Genomic DNA, 15,849 nt, shown 5'->3' with positions numbered 1-15,849 from the left:
AATGCGTTGTTTTTTTCTCAATGTCAACTTCTATGAGATTTAGGAGCTCCTCAAAAATATTCGGCGGCATTCTTAAAAATCGCGTATACTCTGCAATTTCCTCTACACGCAGTTCATACATGAGAGTATTGTGGATGCCAAGTTCATTTCGCCTATACGGCTTCACCCATACATTTCTTTGCATTTTTTCCTATGTTTAGCTCTCTTTTTTGATAACATATACACAACAACAGCAACTGCTATTTCTTCTTCAGAGTCCATGTTGCAAAGAAAACATGCTCAAGTTTCATGTTTTTAATGATAGTGTATTTGCGCCAAAATTTGTCATTTTTAATGTCATTGGAATGTATCATTGGAAAATGATCATTGAAAAATGATAGTGTATTTCAGCCTTAATTAGCTTTAAAAAAATTTTCTTTTTCATATTGTAAACATGGTTTGGTGTGCAGCAGTAGGATGTAAAAGTTACCAAGCAAAAAATCAAAACTTATCTTTTTTTAAGCTGCCAAAGGATAAAAAGCTTGCTGCAGAATGGAAAGCAAAAATAAAGCGGGAAGATCTTCCTCAGCTAGTTTTTCTATGCGAGAATCATTTTAAAGGGCACTGTTTTGATCAGTCGATTGAGATGCTCTCAGCCGATCGTCATATTCAAATGAAGAAATTGATGGAGACGGATGACAGATTCAAGCACTTAATCCATCAGTTTGATCCCTGGCATTTGGTTAAGTTGGCGAAGAAAAAGTGTCGGTTATGTTCTTGAAAGTAATAACTTTAATAAATGTTTTTATATGTACTCTTGTGTTCTACAATAGCATGTCAAGATCTAGGACAATGGATACCTTCGATCATCAACTATTTGTACTGGTCAATTAGTACGTGTAAGGGTAATGCTTTGGAGCTTGAGGAAAGATTCCTACCTTGTATGCATCACTGTGTCAATCGTCACGCGTTTCCCGGAAATAAATTTTATAAAGCTTGCGAACACGGAGAAATTAATGATACTGCGTGGTTGAAATTTGATTCTCCAGCACACAAGGCTTTAAAAAGTGTCATTTTCGACGACAAAAATCTGCTTAAGGACTTTATGAAGCTGAATGAAAATATCTTCACTACTCATTTGGAGGTACAGATCTCACAATGCTAATTATGATGTCAAAAAAAACTTTAGTTTTGATCTAACGAATTTTATTTTATTTTGTAGGTTTTTCACGCCCTTAAAATCCGGTACCTTCCTAAAAGTGTTTTTAACGAACAGGAAAAAATGCATACAGGGATGAAATTAGCTGCCCTAGACCATAATCTTAACATCAACCGTAATCAGGTAAAGAATACTTGTTTTTTTTGTTTCTTAAACACTAGCGTTAAATTACATTATAAAATGATTTTTAACACGCAACGAAGATAAAGAAAAGTGAAGGATCTTTTGTTCCCAAGTTTGAGGTGTCTTGGCACAGATATTCAAAGCGCTTTGTAGCAAAGAAGGTGAAAAAGGATAAAACGAATTCTTTTTTTCGTGACATTACCTTAGGTGCATATTTCCGTGCAGTAGAGAAAAAGAAGAATTGACGTTTGCGAAGAAAACAAGCCTTCAATACCCCTGCCGAAAGACCCTGTAGAGAGGAAATTGTTGAAAACTCAATTAAATACTCACGAATGACATAATTTTGTTTTACTCTTTATTTCATGTAATTTGTACATATTATTTATTTAATAAATCATCTATCTCATAAATATTTAATACTTCGGAACATATCAACAAGGCATTCTAAACACGAATTATGTCACCACGAGGCATCCTATAATTCTTTGGTCCTTGTGACTTCAATTATGCAGCCATTATGAATTTCAAAGTTCGAGAAGAAGCGTGAGCATGATAAAGCTGCATGAAGTGAGGTAGCTCAATATTTGAAAGTTTATTTACAATTATTTGCTGTACTAAACTTTTCTGTAAAAAACGACTGTTATTTTCTTAAATACTTATATCAATAGAAATTAATTAGGTAGAATCATTAAAACGTCAGAGGGAACCTTTAAGCTGTATAGCTTGATTTAGATGTCAGCTTAAAGCTTACCTCCCACTTCAAAAAAAGTTCATCTTATTCTGTTTATATTATGTTGAGAATTTGTAATTTAACATTTATTAAGTAAAATTTGGAATAATAAAGCTAATCTAAAGCCACATTTTCTTGTGTTTACAGCATGCTTCTTTTCGAAAGCCGCTATTTTTTGATAATTTTTTTTTGGATTAAACCCAGTTTGACGTCATCTCCCGGATGGCAAAAAAGGCCCCCTGAACATGTTGCCGCAAAACAATAACTCAGAGAAAAGGAAGAAGAGTAAATTGTTGCAACTAAGATTAATTTTGTTAATAATTATAAAATGTGTTTTTGTGCTATGGCTTGTTGTAATAAGAATAATAGAAGTAGCGCTGGAAAGCATTTCTTTGCCAGTCTTCCAACAAGCAAGAAAAAACGAGCTGCGTGTACTCATTAACAGAGTCGAGTTTTCACTAGAATCACTAGAATGTTTTGATCAACGTTGGCAAAAAAGGCTTAGGCAATTCTAAATCTCTGTCTAGTCTTCGCATTAGGCCATATGAAAATTCTGGTTAGGTGCTCGCTCTTCTACGTTGCGTCTAAGACTTTTCTATTATATTGTGGTACACTAGGCAGGGGATTTAAAGGATTTTATTTTGTCCTGCGCACGCATGTTGATTCTTCTTTCTTTTTTTTCTTTTTTGCTTTCTTATATTAATCTATTTTAATTTATTTTTTGTGTCGCGTTTCACTCTCATACGCTATAGGTCCTGGGATCGAGGTTGCTTGATTTGTTATTATAATAAGCCATGGGTTGTGTTTTTGCACCCGTTCTTTCTATGTTTACTTCCGCTTGGTCGTGATTATTAACGCTGCCAATAGTCTAGTCATAAAATGAAGTTTTCTGCAAATCTTCTAAATTAAAAACGCTTTCAGAGTGTCTAAATCTTCTAACCAATACAAACTCTTAGGGATCACAGCGCGGCATTTTTCGAAAGAGTAAAATAAAATGTCGCCCGCCATGGTTTGCTCTGATAGCCCTAAATAGCTTCTTTTTCACTTTAAAATATACTTTCCGGCGCCGCGACCCGTCTCCTGTGGGCATTGAAGTCTCTACACAAGTCAGAAAGAGCCAATCTCGTTCTGAGAGCATCGGAATAGCTAAAAAGGCCACGGTTCACTACTAAGCTATTGCTTCAACTTCCATTCCCATCCTCATATCAGCTTTCCCAGCTAGAGTCTGATTCACTGTGAGGTTAGACTTTTCACTGGCTGAAACTTCAAAACTAAGAAAGCCCCCACAAATTTTTCACGGGAACACGGGAAGAGTTTTAAAAAGGGAAGTAAAAAACAAGTGTTTACTTATCTTCAGTATATACTTGTTACAAACTCATCTTCAGTACCCGTTAGAAATGTTGAAAAACAACAACCGCTTTGTCATATGTAAAACTACTATGTATATAAAAACATGGGCCAACGGCAGAGTCAGCGAAAATATCATCCGGGAGTTGACGTCACAAGCCCTCCCACGAAGGAATTCATTTAAAATCGGGACACAAGATGGCGACTGGCACGAAGCTTCTTCTTCAGCTAATATTTTACAACTTCAACAACGAATATCTTGCGAACAAATCAAAATAAGTACAAAAGAATTTTTTTTCGTTATTAGTACAATATTTTGAGTTGATTTTCGAATACTTTTTTTAAAGTGGGAGGTAATCTTTAATTAGGATGTATGGTACAGTCTAATTAGGCGTTTTACAGCTTAGTTAAGATGTACAAAACTTTCATCGCCTAAAACACATATTATACTGAATTTTGGCATCTATCTAATTGAAAAAATCCGATATTTACGTGCATATAAACATCTCCAATACATTAGTTTATTTCGTAGCACCCGGGAGATCCGCTAAATTTAAAGTTATAAAAATATTCGCTTAAATAGGATGTATCACTAGGGTGTATCACGTATCACTTATTACCAAAAAAGGAAAAAAGGAAAAAACAAAAAACTAAAAAAACAAAAAAATAAAAATTATGTCGGCAAGGGGGTTTGACTGCACTGGTCTTATCTTTGGAGAGTGACGACTCCACTTCTTACCCCAGTCACACAACATTGTACAGAGTAGGACAGATGAAAAGTTATGGATGAAAGAAATGTCTAGTTCCTGCTGAAGACTGTTCGCAGACTTCTTATGAGGTGACTCAGCTAGGCATTTTGGGTACCTTGGTTCAGGAATATGAGTCGAAACCCTTGTACCCTTTACAGAAGTCCTGTCCTACTCTCTCTGTCTGTTTGTTTGTTTAATTTTTGTGCTAATTACCTCCTTGGAAAAAGGAAGAATTGTGTTCCTTTATATGAGTATATTTTTAGAGGAGCAAAACCTCTAGAATTTAAATTTTAAGACTTAACTGGTCGAGTTTATCATTGTGCGTGCACTTGGTAATTTTCATTCTTATGCTAGCCTTCTGAAAGGAGGGCAAATAACAATCTGGAAAGACAGATACACACTGGGAAAGACTAGTTCTTTTTTTGTTTTTTGTTTGTTTGTTTGGGTTTGTTTTTTTGTGTGTACGTTTGTGTGTGTGTATGTTTGTGCTGTTTGTCTCGCATGCATTTGTGTTACTTTAAACATCACTCCCTATTGACAGTTACCAGTTATAAGTGAAATATTCAGCAATAGACAGATAGTACTGTCACACAAGGGGTCAATAGGTAGAGTCGTGGGATGGCATGAAAAACATGCCTGCTGAGCCCGCGTAAAAGTTGGCAGCCCCAACCCAATTGTTATCTGTTGCTCACACCAAGCTTAGGCCGACCCGTGGGATTTTTATGGTCTACAACAAAGTTACATTTTTCACTACCCCTCCGGATATTGATTTCGTTATTACTAACTCCTCTGTCCTTTCTGCTACCTGTGATTCTTTGTTACTCCCTTCCACTAAGCATTGGACATTAAAACCGTGTAAAGTTGTTTTGCAAGATGTGCTAGCTGTTGATTTCACTGAAAAGTCTCGGCTGCTGAAAGCTAACCCGGATAACTCCCACAGTGTCCTTTCTCAGCCATCAACAGAACCTGACCATCTTAGCACTATGAAATGGAAACAAACTATTGCTTGGCCGAAGTCAATTGACACAAAATTTTGGAATTCCCTTGATGATTTTCCACAATCTTCTAGGCTCTTACCCATTTTCAAAAAAAGTGGAGCTGTTGGAATCAACAATTTACTAGCATGCGTCTCACCTGTTGGTGTAAGGTCACTTCCCCAGCACAACCTATCAGGTTTGAACAGGAGAGCTTTACGCAGCATCAGTTTGGTGAACGAGAAGAACAATCTACTCCGAACTCTTAAGAGCACATCTGACCCAGTTGAGAAAAGCAACATGCAAAACCTTTTAGATGATATAATGGCCAAGTTAAGGTTACTTCGCAGAGGTGAGCGGAATAGGAAAAGACGTTGGAAAATCTCGAATGCACGCCGGGCTTTCTCTAAGAATCCTTATCAGGCTGGAAGAAATATTTTAGATTCTAAATGTTTAATAAAACTTAAAGTTGCCCATAGGGGAATTATTATCGGCTGTACACTTTCCATTAACTCTTCTAGCAAGCAGGAGAAACGCTTCATCTCCTGGTGTTAATGCAATTCCTTACAAAGTTTATAAGAAGTGTCCCAAGATTAATACCCTCTTGTTTAATGTTTTTAAATGTTGTGTCAAAAATTGTGTCGTACCTGTTCAATGGCGTATTGCTCGTGAAATTTACATATTTAAATCGAAAACTCCTAAGGAGTCAAACATAAAAGACTTTAGACCTATAGCAATTTCAAATGTCGAAGGTAAGCTTCTCTTCAGCCTTGTATCAAGGCGGTTGGAATCTCATATCATAACAAACAACAAGTTTATAAATACATCTGTCCAAAAAGGTTCTATGGAAAAGGTTCCTGACTGCTGGAAACATATGTCAATGGTTTGGTCAGCACTCAAAGATGCCCGTTCATCAAAGTCATATTTAGCAACTATTTGGCTAGATATCGCAAATGCATATCCTTCAATTCCTCACCGTCTTATCTTCTTTGCTCTTCAGCGGTACAGTGTTCCACCACCTTGGATTGCTTTTATTAGAAACTACTATATTGGTATCTACAGTAAATCATTTTCTGAATATGCACCAAGTTCTTGGCATAAACACATGCGAGGCATATTTGCTGGTTGTACGCTATCCATTGTCCTCTTTTTAGCTGGCATCATTCAGAAAGCTTTTCTGTTTCCAGGTTTGCTGCTTTTTATTCTTTGTCACAACCTCTCTAAGGGCTGGGTTCCAAGTCTACCTCTCTTAGCCCTGGGCTCTGTGTCAGTAGGTAAAAGCAACAACGATATGATTTGCAGCTGGCGACTTTTCTTTTTCCAAAGTTTAACAAAAGTTATTGGTTTTGGCGGACGGTGTCAATGAATGTGGCTGGTGTCTTGCAGGAGGCAGGGGATGCTTACTCAAGGGCCCGCACCAGATCCCAAGCATGAGTGAATTTCACCAATCCTCGTGTTTCCACATTCATAGGTGTTTGTTTCAGTACAGTCGAAATCCATTAACTTTCCGATTATCCCTGTAAAGGGGAGAATGCAGAAGTTCTCCAGCAGCTTCTTATTCTTTGGAGAGAAACCTCCTTTTTTAATTAAACTTTCCGTCTTAAAAGACTAGTTTTATCTGCATTGCGATGTAGTTACTCCTATTCTCATTATTCTTGAATATACCTTAGTGGCTTCCGTTCCGGGATTTATCACATCAAGCAAGGTGGCACTTTCCTTAATGAGAGCTTTCATGGACGACATTAACCTTGTGTCTTCATCTGTTTCGGGTACTCAAAAGCTATTAGACAGATGTGCTACCGCACTCAAATGGGCTGGTATGGACTTCCGAACCCAGAAGTCGCGAAGTATTGTTATTATAAAAGGCAAGTCTCTGAATTCTACACCTTTCACCGTCCAAAAGCCTGCAAACCCTACAGACTTCTCTTCCTATATACCATCTATCCACTCCATGCCAATACGGTTTTTAGGTCGCCTCATAGATGATTCTATTTCTGATAGGAAAGCTATTGGCGAGCTTCAGGAGAAATTATCTGTAGGCCTCTCAACAATAGATAAGTCAGTTTACAAAGGTCCCCAAAAGTTGTGGATTTTACAACACCTTCTAATCCCGCGTATCCAATGGCCATTGCTGATTCTTGAGCAAAAGGTATCATATTTTATAAGAAAGTGGCTTCGTCTGCATCATTCCACCACCAATTTGTGTTTATACGCGTCATGTACACCCTGTCCATTACCGATAAAAAGCCTAACTTCCGCACTAAAATCATCTAAAATTAGTGGACACTTGCTCCTAAGGGATTCAAAGGACCCATTGGTTTCAGCAGGCTTGCCAATATTAAAGGCGGGTAAATGGAGTGTATTTGGCACAGTTAGGACGGCTGAAGCTGAAATGAAGATTAGATCCATAATATGTTCACCTCAACATGGTAAAAGTAGCCTAGGTATGCATCCCAACCCTAAAGTACCCACAGTCAAGGGATGTTACCCTTACAGAAGATTGGTAACAGAAACTGCTAGAGACATCAATACAGAAGACCATATAAGTAAGGCTATGCAGTTACAAGTGCAAGGGTACTGGACCAGATGGGAGAATTACATTAAAAACGATTTCTCCTGGAAATCCTTGCTGGGCATGCCCCCAAACTTGCTTGCTTTTTGTTTAGGCTCTACCTATGATGTTCTCCTATCACCAAGTAATTTGAAGAGGTGGCGTTTGTGCACTGAAACCTCCTGTTTCTTATGCGGTAAGCAAGTGTGCACCACAGCCCACGTCTTAGGTGGCTGCAAAACTGCTCTTACACAGGATCGGTTTACATTTCGCCACGATTCTGTTTTGCGTCTACTTTTAGAGCTTCTTACTGAGTTTACTACTTTTATCTCTTTCCCGCTAAAACAACTAAACAACATCAAATTTGTTAAACCAGGTGCTCGTCCCCCTAGTGAAATGTCTAAGCCCATAGGTCTCTTACATCTTGCCTCCGATTGGTTGCTTCTTTCTGACTTAAAAAGTGGATTCGTTTTCCCTGGTCATATCGCAATAACATCGCTTAGACCAGATCTTGTCATGTACTCTAACAACAGTAAACGTGTAATTTTGATAGAGCTTACCTGTCCATGTGAGGAGAATATGGAAATCTGGCATTCAAAAAAGCTTTCGAAGTATTCACCCTTAGTTGAAATTATTAAACAGAACGGATGGAATGTAGATTTTTCGCAATTGAAGTAGGTGCTCGAGGTTATTGCTCCCGATCAGTGTCACTGTGTTTAAAAAGATTAGGGTTGAACAACAACAAAACTTTCCGAGCTGCGCGTCACCTTGCTGATGTATGTATGAAATCCTCTTTTTGTGAATGGAATCAAGATGGACTTATCTCCATATCCTCCACACCAACAAGGCCTGATTCTCAAATCCCAAAAACAAAAACCTTGCCACAGAAACAAAAACGAACTTACTGTAAGAGCAACCCGTCTAAAAAGCCTTTCCCTGATTTGCCTACCCACAGGACTGCTTCAATAACTTTACATGCAGGGCTTATAAATAAAGGTTATACGTGCTACGCCAATTCTATTTTGCAATCTTTAACTGTAACTCCTACACTTTCGTCACAATGTGCATCTGAGTCCTCTTATGTTTCTCCTCTCTCCAAGTCAGTTTTACTGAACTTATCTCTGCTGTATAAATCACGCTCTGCTATAGACCCGTCCAACTTTCTCAGAGCCTTGCAGTGTAAGATGTCAAGCATTAGGGGCGCTCCATTTAATATTAACACTCAACAGGACGTTCCAGAGATACTTTTACACATCTCGGATGAATTAACAGGACCGTCGGTTATTGCAAACAATAGCATTACTAATATTTTAACAACGACCATGTCATGCAATTCGTGTCTCTTTTCATCTAGTAGGGAGGAGAGGATGACTATTGTGCCACTTGCTACCTCAAGTAGCGTTGCAAACTCCTTTCACTTGTTTTTCCAACCCGAAGAGCTGACTGGCAATGACATGTGGCTTTGTCCACAGTGTTCTTCGCTCCAGGATAGTACAAGAGAGACAGCTTTTAGTCAGTGTGGTGTTGATTCTCTAACTAAAAAGATTTACCTGTGTCGAGGGAAGATCAGTAAAAAACAACCAATTTGTTAATTGTATCTCTCACTCTGCCAACATATTGGAGGTACCTTCACATCCTGCAGATGATGTATCCTTTACCAACAAATACAAACTAGTGGCAACTATAAATCATTCAGGCACACTAGCAGCAGGTCATTATTGGGCATTTTTTTAAAGATCGGAATGTAGACGAGTGGTTGAAATGCGATGACAGGGCAGTAGTTAAGGTTAAGCCGTCTGATATAAATAACTCAACAGTGTATGTGTTGTTCTTTCTCAAGCTGTGAAAACGCAAGTTTTGCTTTGCAAAAGGGGGAGGATCTCTTTTCCTAGCGGTTTTATTACCCCGGTTGTTATTTTCACCGGCAGCCTACCGTAATTCAGGAGTTTGCTCACTCCCCACTCTCTTACAGAGTAATTAAAAGAGTACAGAGTAATTAAAAGAAGCTAAGCAAGGGGGTTTGACAATCTGTCTTGTCTTTGGGTGTGACGGCCCCACTTTTAACCCCAGTCCATATTGGATGCCAAGTTTGGTCACTTTGTCTACTGGGTTAACGATCCTGATGTACCCACAGTTATTGTTATAAGAAGCTTTGCAAGGGGGTTTGAAATTTCTAGGACCTAGCATTCTAGGACCTCCTAATGACCACTTAGTGGACCTCTGATTAGAGTTGCCCCGCCTGGAATCCTGACATCCCTTGGCTTTATGGCGAAACTGTTTGATGTCAAGGTTGGTATTTGCAATCTTTGTGTGTGTATTTTTTTCTTTTTTTTTCACTGATATTGTGTATCCTGCAGAAAGGAAGTTGAACTGTCTTTTTTGGCAGCAACTTAGGAGGAACAAAACCTTTATGATTTAATACCAATATTAGGACCAACAATGAGTATGTTTATTATTTTTTATTGACAATATATTTCGGATAAACATTATCCATCATCAGGTCTAAAAGCAAATAAATAATGTTAAAAACAGTTAAAAACAAGTATAAAATTATTCAACATATCATACATAAACTACACCTCACATTACAACAAATCAAATTTACAAGAAAATCTAAAAACAAAACGAGTTTAAAAGAGAGTAAGGTAATTAAATTTTTATTACCAATGCTCTGCTTCTATATTCGTCTTTTGTATTTAAAACCGGTTTGATGTAATTGATCATTAACGCCTCAAGAGTCATTAAATGATAAACGTTCCGTGTTGATGAACATAAAATTGATACATTTTCCATTGTTAAAAGATTATTGCAATCGTCGAAATGCTTTCCCACCGGACCAGTTCTTTTATGTTCCTTAAGTCGTTTGATTAAATGTCGGCTCGTCTGTCCGACATAGCACGAGTTGCATCGTGGACATTCTATTTTGTATACCAAACAACTTTTGAAACATTTTTCAATTACAGGTTTCAATGGAGGCAGAGAACTTTTCAACTTTTTCAATGTGAAAATAATTTTACACGGAATATTCAACTTTCTCATAGAAGTTTCAAATTTCTCCGAAACTCGCCCGAGATATTGAATGAAAATCATCTTCTCTTCAGACTCTTCTTTCTCGTTTTCTTCATCAGGATTCTCGTTATCATTATTTTCCATAATCTTAGATATCGTACTTTTAACTATCGGGTCATAGAAAGCTTTCGGATATTGATTTTTCTCAAGAACAGTTTTACCTTTTTCTAGACTTTGGTGAAAATTCGACCATGTGCTACACGCTCGATGTATTCGATGAACTAGGCCGGATACGACTGACCGTTTATATTTCCGTGGTGCCAGTGAATGAAAGTTCATCGTCAGGCCTGTATCGGTAGCTTTCGTGTACCATGTCGATGATAAATTGTTATTTGAACGAATAATTAACATATCCAGAAAAGGTATAGACGTATTCTTCCCTTCTTTTTCAATGGTAAATTTGAGTGACGGATGCAGGTCGTTAATTTGTAGAAGTTTTTCGTCAATTCTATTACGTTCTATGTTTCTCAAAACATCATCCATATACCTTGAATACAGTACAGCATCGTCTTTGAGGATAGAGTCAAACTTGCTTAGCCAACTATTAGCGAGAAGTGGAGCTGGTGGGCTGCCCATAGCTAAGCCATCGATTTGCTTGTAATAACCATCGTGTGATAATAAAACTACTTCACGACTGCACAAAGAGACTAAGGTTTTAAAGGTTTCTTTATCTACAGGAGGCTGTTCGTATTTACCAGAAAATAAAAGCTCGGTGCAATCATTTATGGCTTCATCAAGCGGAACGTTTGTATACAAAGACTTTATATCAAAACTAACTAGTTCTTCGTTCGTATAAGTTGAATTTGAGATAACAGCTCAGAAATTTCCTTTGTTAAGGAATTGATATTGCACTCCTTTACAACAGATAACCATTTTGAAACTTGATTACCAATTTTATAGTAGGCTGAGCCAGGCATGGGAAGTACTGGTCGAACTGGTGTATCTTTCTTATGTACCTTCGCTAGGCCATATAGACGTGGCGGTTGGCTTCCTACTGGTTTCATCTTATCGTACAATGCGTCCGAGATTTTATTATCTTCTTTCAACAACTTTAACATGGATAAAACTCTTTCTTCTTCTTTAAGCATTGGGTGCTTCTCATTCTTCCTTCTCCCGACGAGTTTTTCAAATTGAGGTAAATCGGTGATTTCACTCATTTTATTATTGTACGTTTCTACTTTCATGATGCAAATTCCGATGCCCTTATCGAAAGGTAGCGCAACGAGGTTATTCTCTTTAAGGTATCTATTCGTCAATTGCAAATTTCTGGATCTTTTTTGTTTACTGCATCTTTTGATATATGCTAGTGTTTTAATATTCATATCAGTAATGACATCTTCTTCCACCTTTTGTCCTCTGCAAAATCTAATCAGATCATCAAGCTCTGTAAGAACGACGAGCCGACATTTAATCAAACGACTTAAGGAACATAAAAGAACTGGTCCGGTGGGAAAGCATTTCGACGATTGCAATAATCTTTTAACAATGGAAAATGTATCAATTTTATGTTCATCAACACGGAACGTTTATCATTTAATGACTCTTGAGGCGTTAATGATCAATTACATCAAACCGGTTTTAAGTACAAAAGACGAATATAGAAGCAGAGCATTGGTAATAAAAATTTAATTACCTTACTCTCTTTTAAACTCGTTTTGTTTTTAGATTTTCTTGTAAATTTGATTTGTTGTAATGTGAGGTGTAGTTTATGTATGATATGTTGAATAATTTTATACTTGTTTTTAACTGTTTTTAACATTATTTATTTGCTTTTAGACCTGATGATGGATAATGTTTATCCGAAATATATTGTCAATAAAAAATAATAAACATACTCATTGTTGGTCCTAATATTGGTATGTTATATTGCAAGCACTAAGTACTATTCCATCCCTATGGTCCCAGAGTGCTTCGGAGTCATCCCGTTTGTCACCAATTATGAGGGCGATTGCTCTTAACATGACCATGTTAAACCGTGCTTTGACCCCCGTTGATCCTTCAAACTTTCTCAAGGCCCTACAACGTAAGATACACTCTTCTGGAAATACAACTTTCCAATACAATTCTCAGCATGATGTGGCAGAGATGTTACTTCTTGTCTTTGATGAATCGAAAGGGTTCTCGGTAATTGCGTCTCAGAACATCTCGACAGAAGTATCGGTGTCAGTTAGCTGTAACACCTGTCTCTGTTCTTGAGTTACTGTTAAAAATCAGGACATCCTAACACTGTCACCGTCTTCCAGCGTACAATTGTCAGTTAGTATATTTTTAGCTTCTGAAAATCTGGAGAATGAAAATAAATGGTTTTGCCCACAATGTTCCCTGCACCAAGAGAGCACTAAGGAAACAAGGATTACGAGAAATAGCGAAATTTTAACCTTGCACCTGAAAAAGTTTGCAAGAGATAGAGAACATCTGGTTAAGGACAATAAATATGTTGAAAGTTTTTCCTCTTCTAATCCTTATCTCAATATCCCGATATCTAGTGACTCGGACACATCTTTTATCCAAAAGTATGCTTTGGTAGCTGTGATAAATCACTCTGGAACATTGAATGCAGGCCACTATTGGGCCCATATCAAAGATCGGTCCACAAACTCTTGGTACCTCTGCAATGATAAGGCAATGAGCAAATTTGATCCAAGAGCGCTCAACAGCACTACATCATGTTTTCTTTTATCCCCGCTGCTAGTTTTTTTTGGTTTGTTTTTTTTCCTCTTCATAAATGCCTTCGCTGTTGCTTTAAACCTGTACTACCAGGGGCATGGGGAGGAAAATGTAAATCCGAGCGGTTTTGTATTACCCCAGCTGGTTCATACAAGCCAGTTTACCGTTAATCCCAGAGGGTAAAGAGTTCACTCTTCTCTGGTAACTTATAAGAAGCTTAGCAAGAAGGTTTGCTTTTAGCTTGTCTTTGGGTGTAACGACCCCACTCTTTACCCCAGTTCAGTAAGGTGCCCAAGTTTACTAACTTGGTCTTCTGTCCTTAGTCAAAATATCGACAGGCTGGTCCTGTCGTGACAACCTCCTATGTAAGGCTGAGTGTTGGGGCCCTGTAACACATGTGGAAAGCTACAGCCAGAGTCACAAGTTCTGGCGCACAGGAGGGTCTTATTTAATTCTTTTCTATATTAATATATTTTTGGCATATACATTTTTCTATTTGTGTTTGTTCTGTAACCAGTCCGTTTATGTTGTTAGCTCTGTCTTGTGTCGTATTGTTTGTGATAGAAGGATTGCTTTTTCTCTTTACGATTTTCTTAAAGAATAGTTTTAGGTCCAAGTTGGACAGTACTCATGCTTGTAAGAAGCAAGAAAGTGTATTCAGCACCTTCTTCTGGGACCCTAATCTCAGTTTTGACAACCACCGTCCCTGTAGACAAGGTACTTCGGTGCAGCTTGCTGTATTGTAAACCTTTTTCATTTAAGGTTGTTTTTATAGAAAAGTTCTTTCGGATGTACGGAGTGGAAGTGTTTGTTGAGAAGAGAGAAAGAGGGATTTTTTCGCTAAAATTGTGGACACTTTTGTTATATTGAGGATTGCACAGAATTATATTTCCTGAGCAAATTTTTTTTTCGGAATAGTGGATTTTGAAAAGTTTAATACACTTTCATCCTTTTTTGCGTTCTGGAAGATGATTTCTTTTACATTCTTGCTGAAAGAGAAATTTGCAACTTCTAACTATAGTATAGCCAGCTTTCATTAGACAAGTTATATCACTGCATTAGAAAGGTGATTCACCAGCAATGAGTATTTTTTATCAATATATATTTTGGAATTTTCTTCCATCATCAGGGTTCGGACGCTCTTCTCTGGCCATGTAGTGGAAGCATTATTCTTGTTAACATCTTAGGTTTTTTTCTGTATGGCTTTATGCCTAATCTTACAGCCAGGTTTCGTGTTGTATTTGGACGAAAATGTTCTATTCTATTAAAAAAATTCTAAAAATAAGTTAAGGCTCTGAAAATATTGGAAATAAGACAAACGTTCTTCTATTCTATAAGATGCAAATAATGTTATCTAAAAAGATTTAATATGGTCCGTATTTTTTGGTTTACTTTTTGCCAAATCACATTCGTGGGAACAATGGAATAGTCTTACACAATTTTGAGTTTGTACCTTATGAGGTCTAATTTGAGTCCCTGTTCAGATATTTGTTTGACCTGCTGATAGGACCGTATTTTTGGTAAGCTAGACTCTGCCACAAGGTTAGACCTGTCAACCAACACCTATTGTTCCAAATCCAGGAAGCCAAGAAGAATTTCTCGGTCAATCCCGAATGGGTTTAGGTTATTTTTTGAATAAATTGGTTTTGAAAAGCTTTGGACACAATGTTTTCTTCATACTTGCTTAACATTGGCATTAACTGTTTGAATTGCATGTTCTGAAAACTCTTTAGCAGGGGCTACAGTACGCCTCCTTTTTTCTTTACACATTGCTTAAAGAGCATTTTTGTTTGCATTCCGATGTAGTTACTCCTATTCACCTTGTTCCAGTGTATTTCATTATATTGATATCTAATTGCTTAGTGACATTAACATTCACAATTTTGTGCCAAATGAGGAAAAAGCTATTGTAACAATTCTTCACACTATTCTTTATTACAACAAGCATTTACTGTAAATCCTGCACTCTGGTCACAATATGCATCTAAATCCTCCTACAAATCCGTTGTTATTAACATATGTCTTTTTCTGCTGTTGACCTGTCTAAATTTTGAGAGCACTGTGATGCCTTTTTCTCATTTAGCTTCGACTGTTCTTATTTGTGTTTCTTGTAATCCGACAATCTATTAAGAAATTCAGGCTGAGTATGTTCTTATTGTGTTCTTAATTTTTCGCACAATCAACAAAAAATTCTTATAAAAAGAGACGTATAAAGTGCTGTTTTATTACACTCTTTAACCTCTCGAGTGCACCTAAAATTAGTGTAATATAAATACCGTCTGTATAAGTAAATGGATTGAAGACAAGTGGTAAAAAGAAATATTGGAGATGTTTTATACTTTTAAACACAATTTTATGCATTTAATATTGAATACTAGCAAAAAAGCAAAAATTTAAACCACACGCATGAGTTTGTAAAAGCGTCATCCTGTTTATTATAC

General features: G+C 37.2%; 1 protein-coding gene across 1 annotated transcript; it reads left to right on the top strand.

Moving 5' to 3' along the window:
- Positions 1–289: 289 nt before the first annotated feature.
- Positions 290–1,851, top strand: LOC130630728 (uncharacterized). Its single transcript, XM_057444315.1, has 2 exons — positions 290–1,123; positions 1,202–1,851. The coding sequence occupies exons 1-2, from the start codon at positions 779–781 to the stop codon at positions 1,403–1,405; spliced, it is 549 nt and encodes a 182-aa protein (XP_057300298.1). The 5' UTR covers positions 290–778; the 3' UTR covers positions 1,406–1,851.
- Positions 1,852–15,849: the final 13,998 nt, after the last annotated feature.

This window comes from Hydractinia symbiolongicarpus, chromosome 2, assembly GCF_029227915.1.
Source record: "Hydractinia symbiolongicarpus strain clone_291-10 chromosome 2, HSymV2.1, whole genome shotgun sequence".
Classification (NCBI taxonomy): domain Eukaryota; kingdom Metazoa; phylum Cnidaria; class Hydrozoa; order Anthoathecata; family Hydractiniidae; genus Hydractinia; species Hydractinia symbiolongicarpus.
This window is presented reverse-complemented; position numbering and strand designations above follow the sequence as displayed.

Bases quoted from the DNA above. Each gene is read 5' to 3' on its own strand.
- LOC130630728 (XM_057444315.1), top strand. From the start codon at position 779: ATGTTTTTATATGTACTCTTGTGTTCTACAATAGCATGTCAAGATCTA. The intron at 1,124-1,201 runs GTACAGATCTCA...TTTATTTTGTAG, and splicing joins TCTTCACTACTCATTTGGAG to GTTTTTCACGCCCTTAAAAT.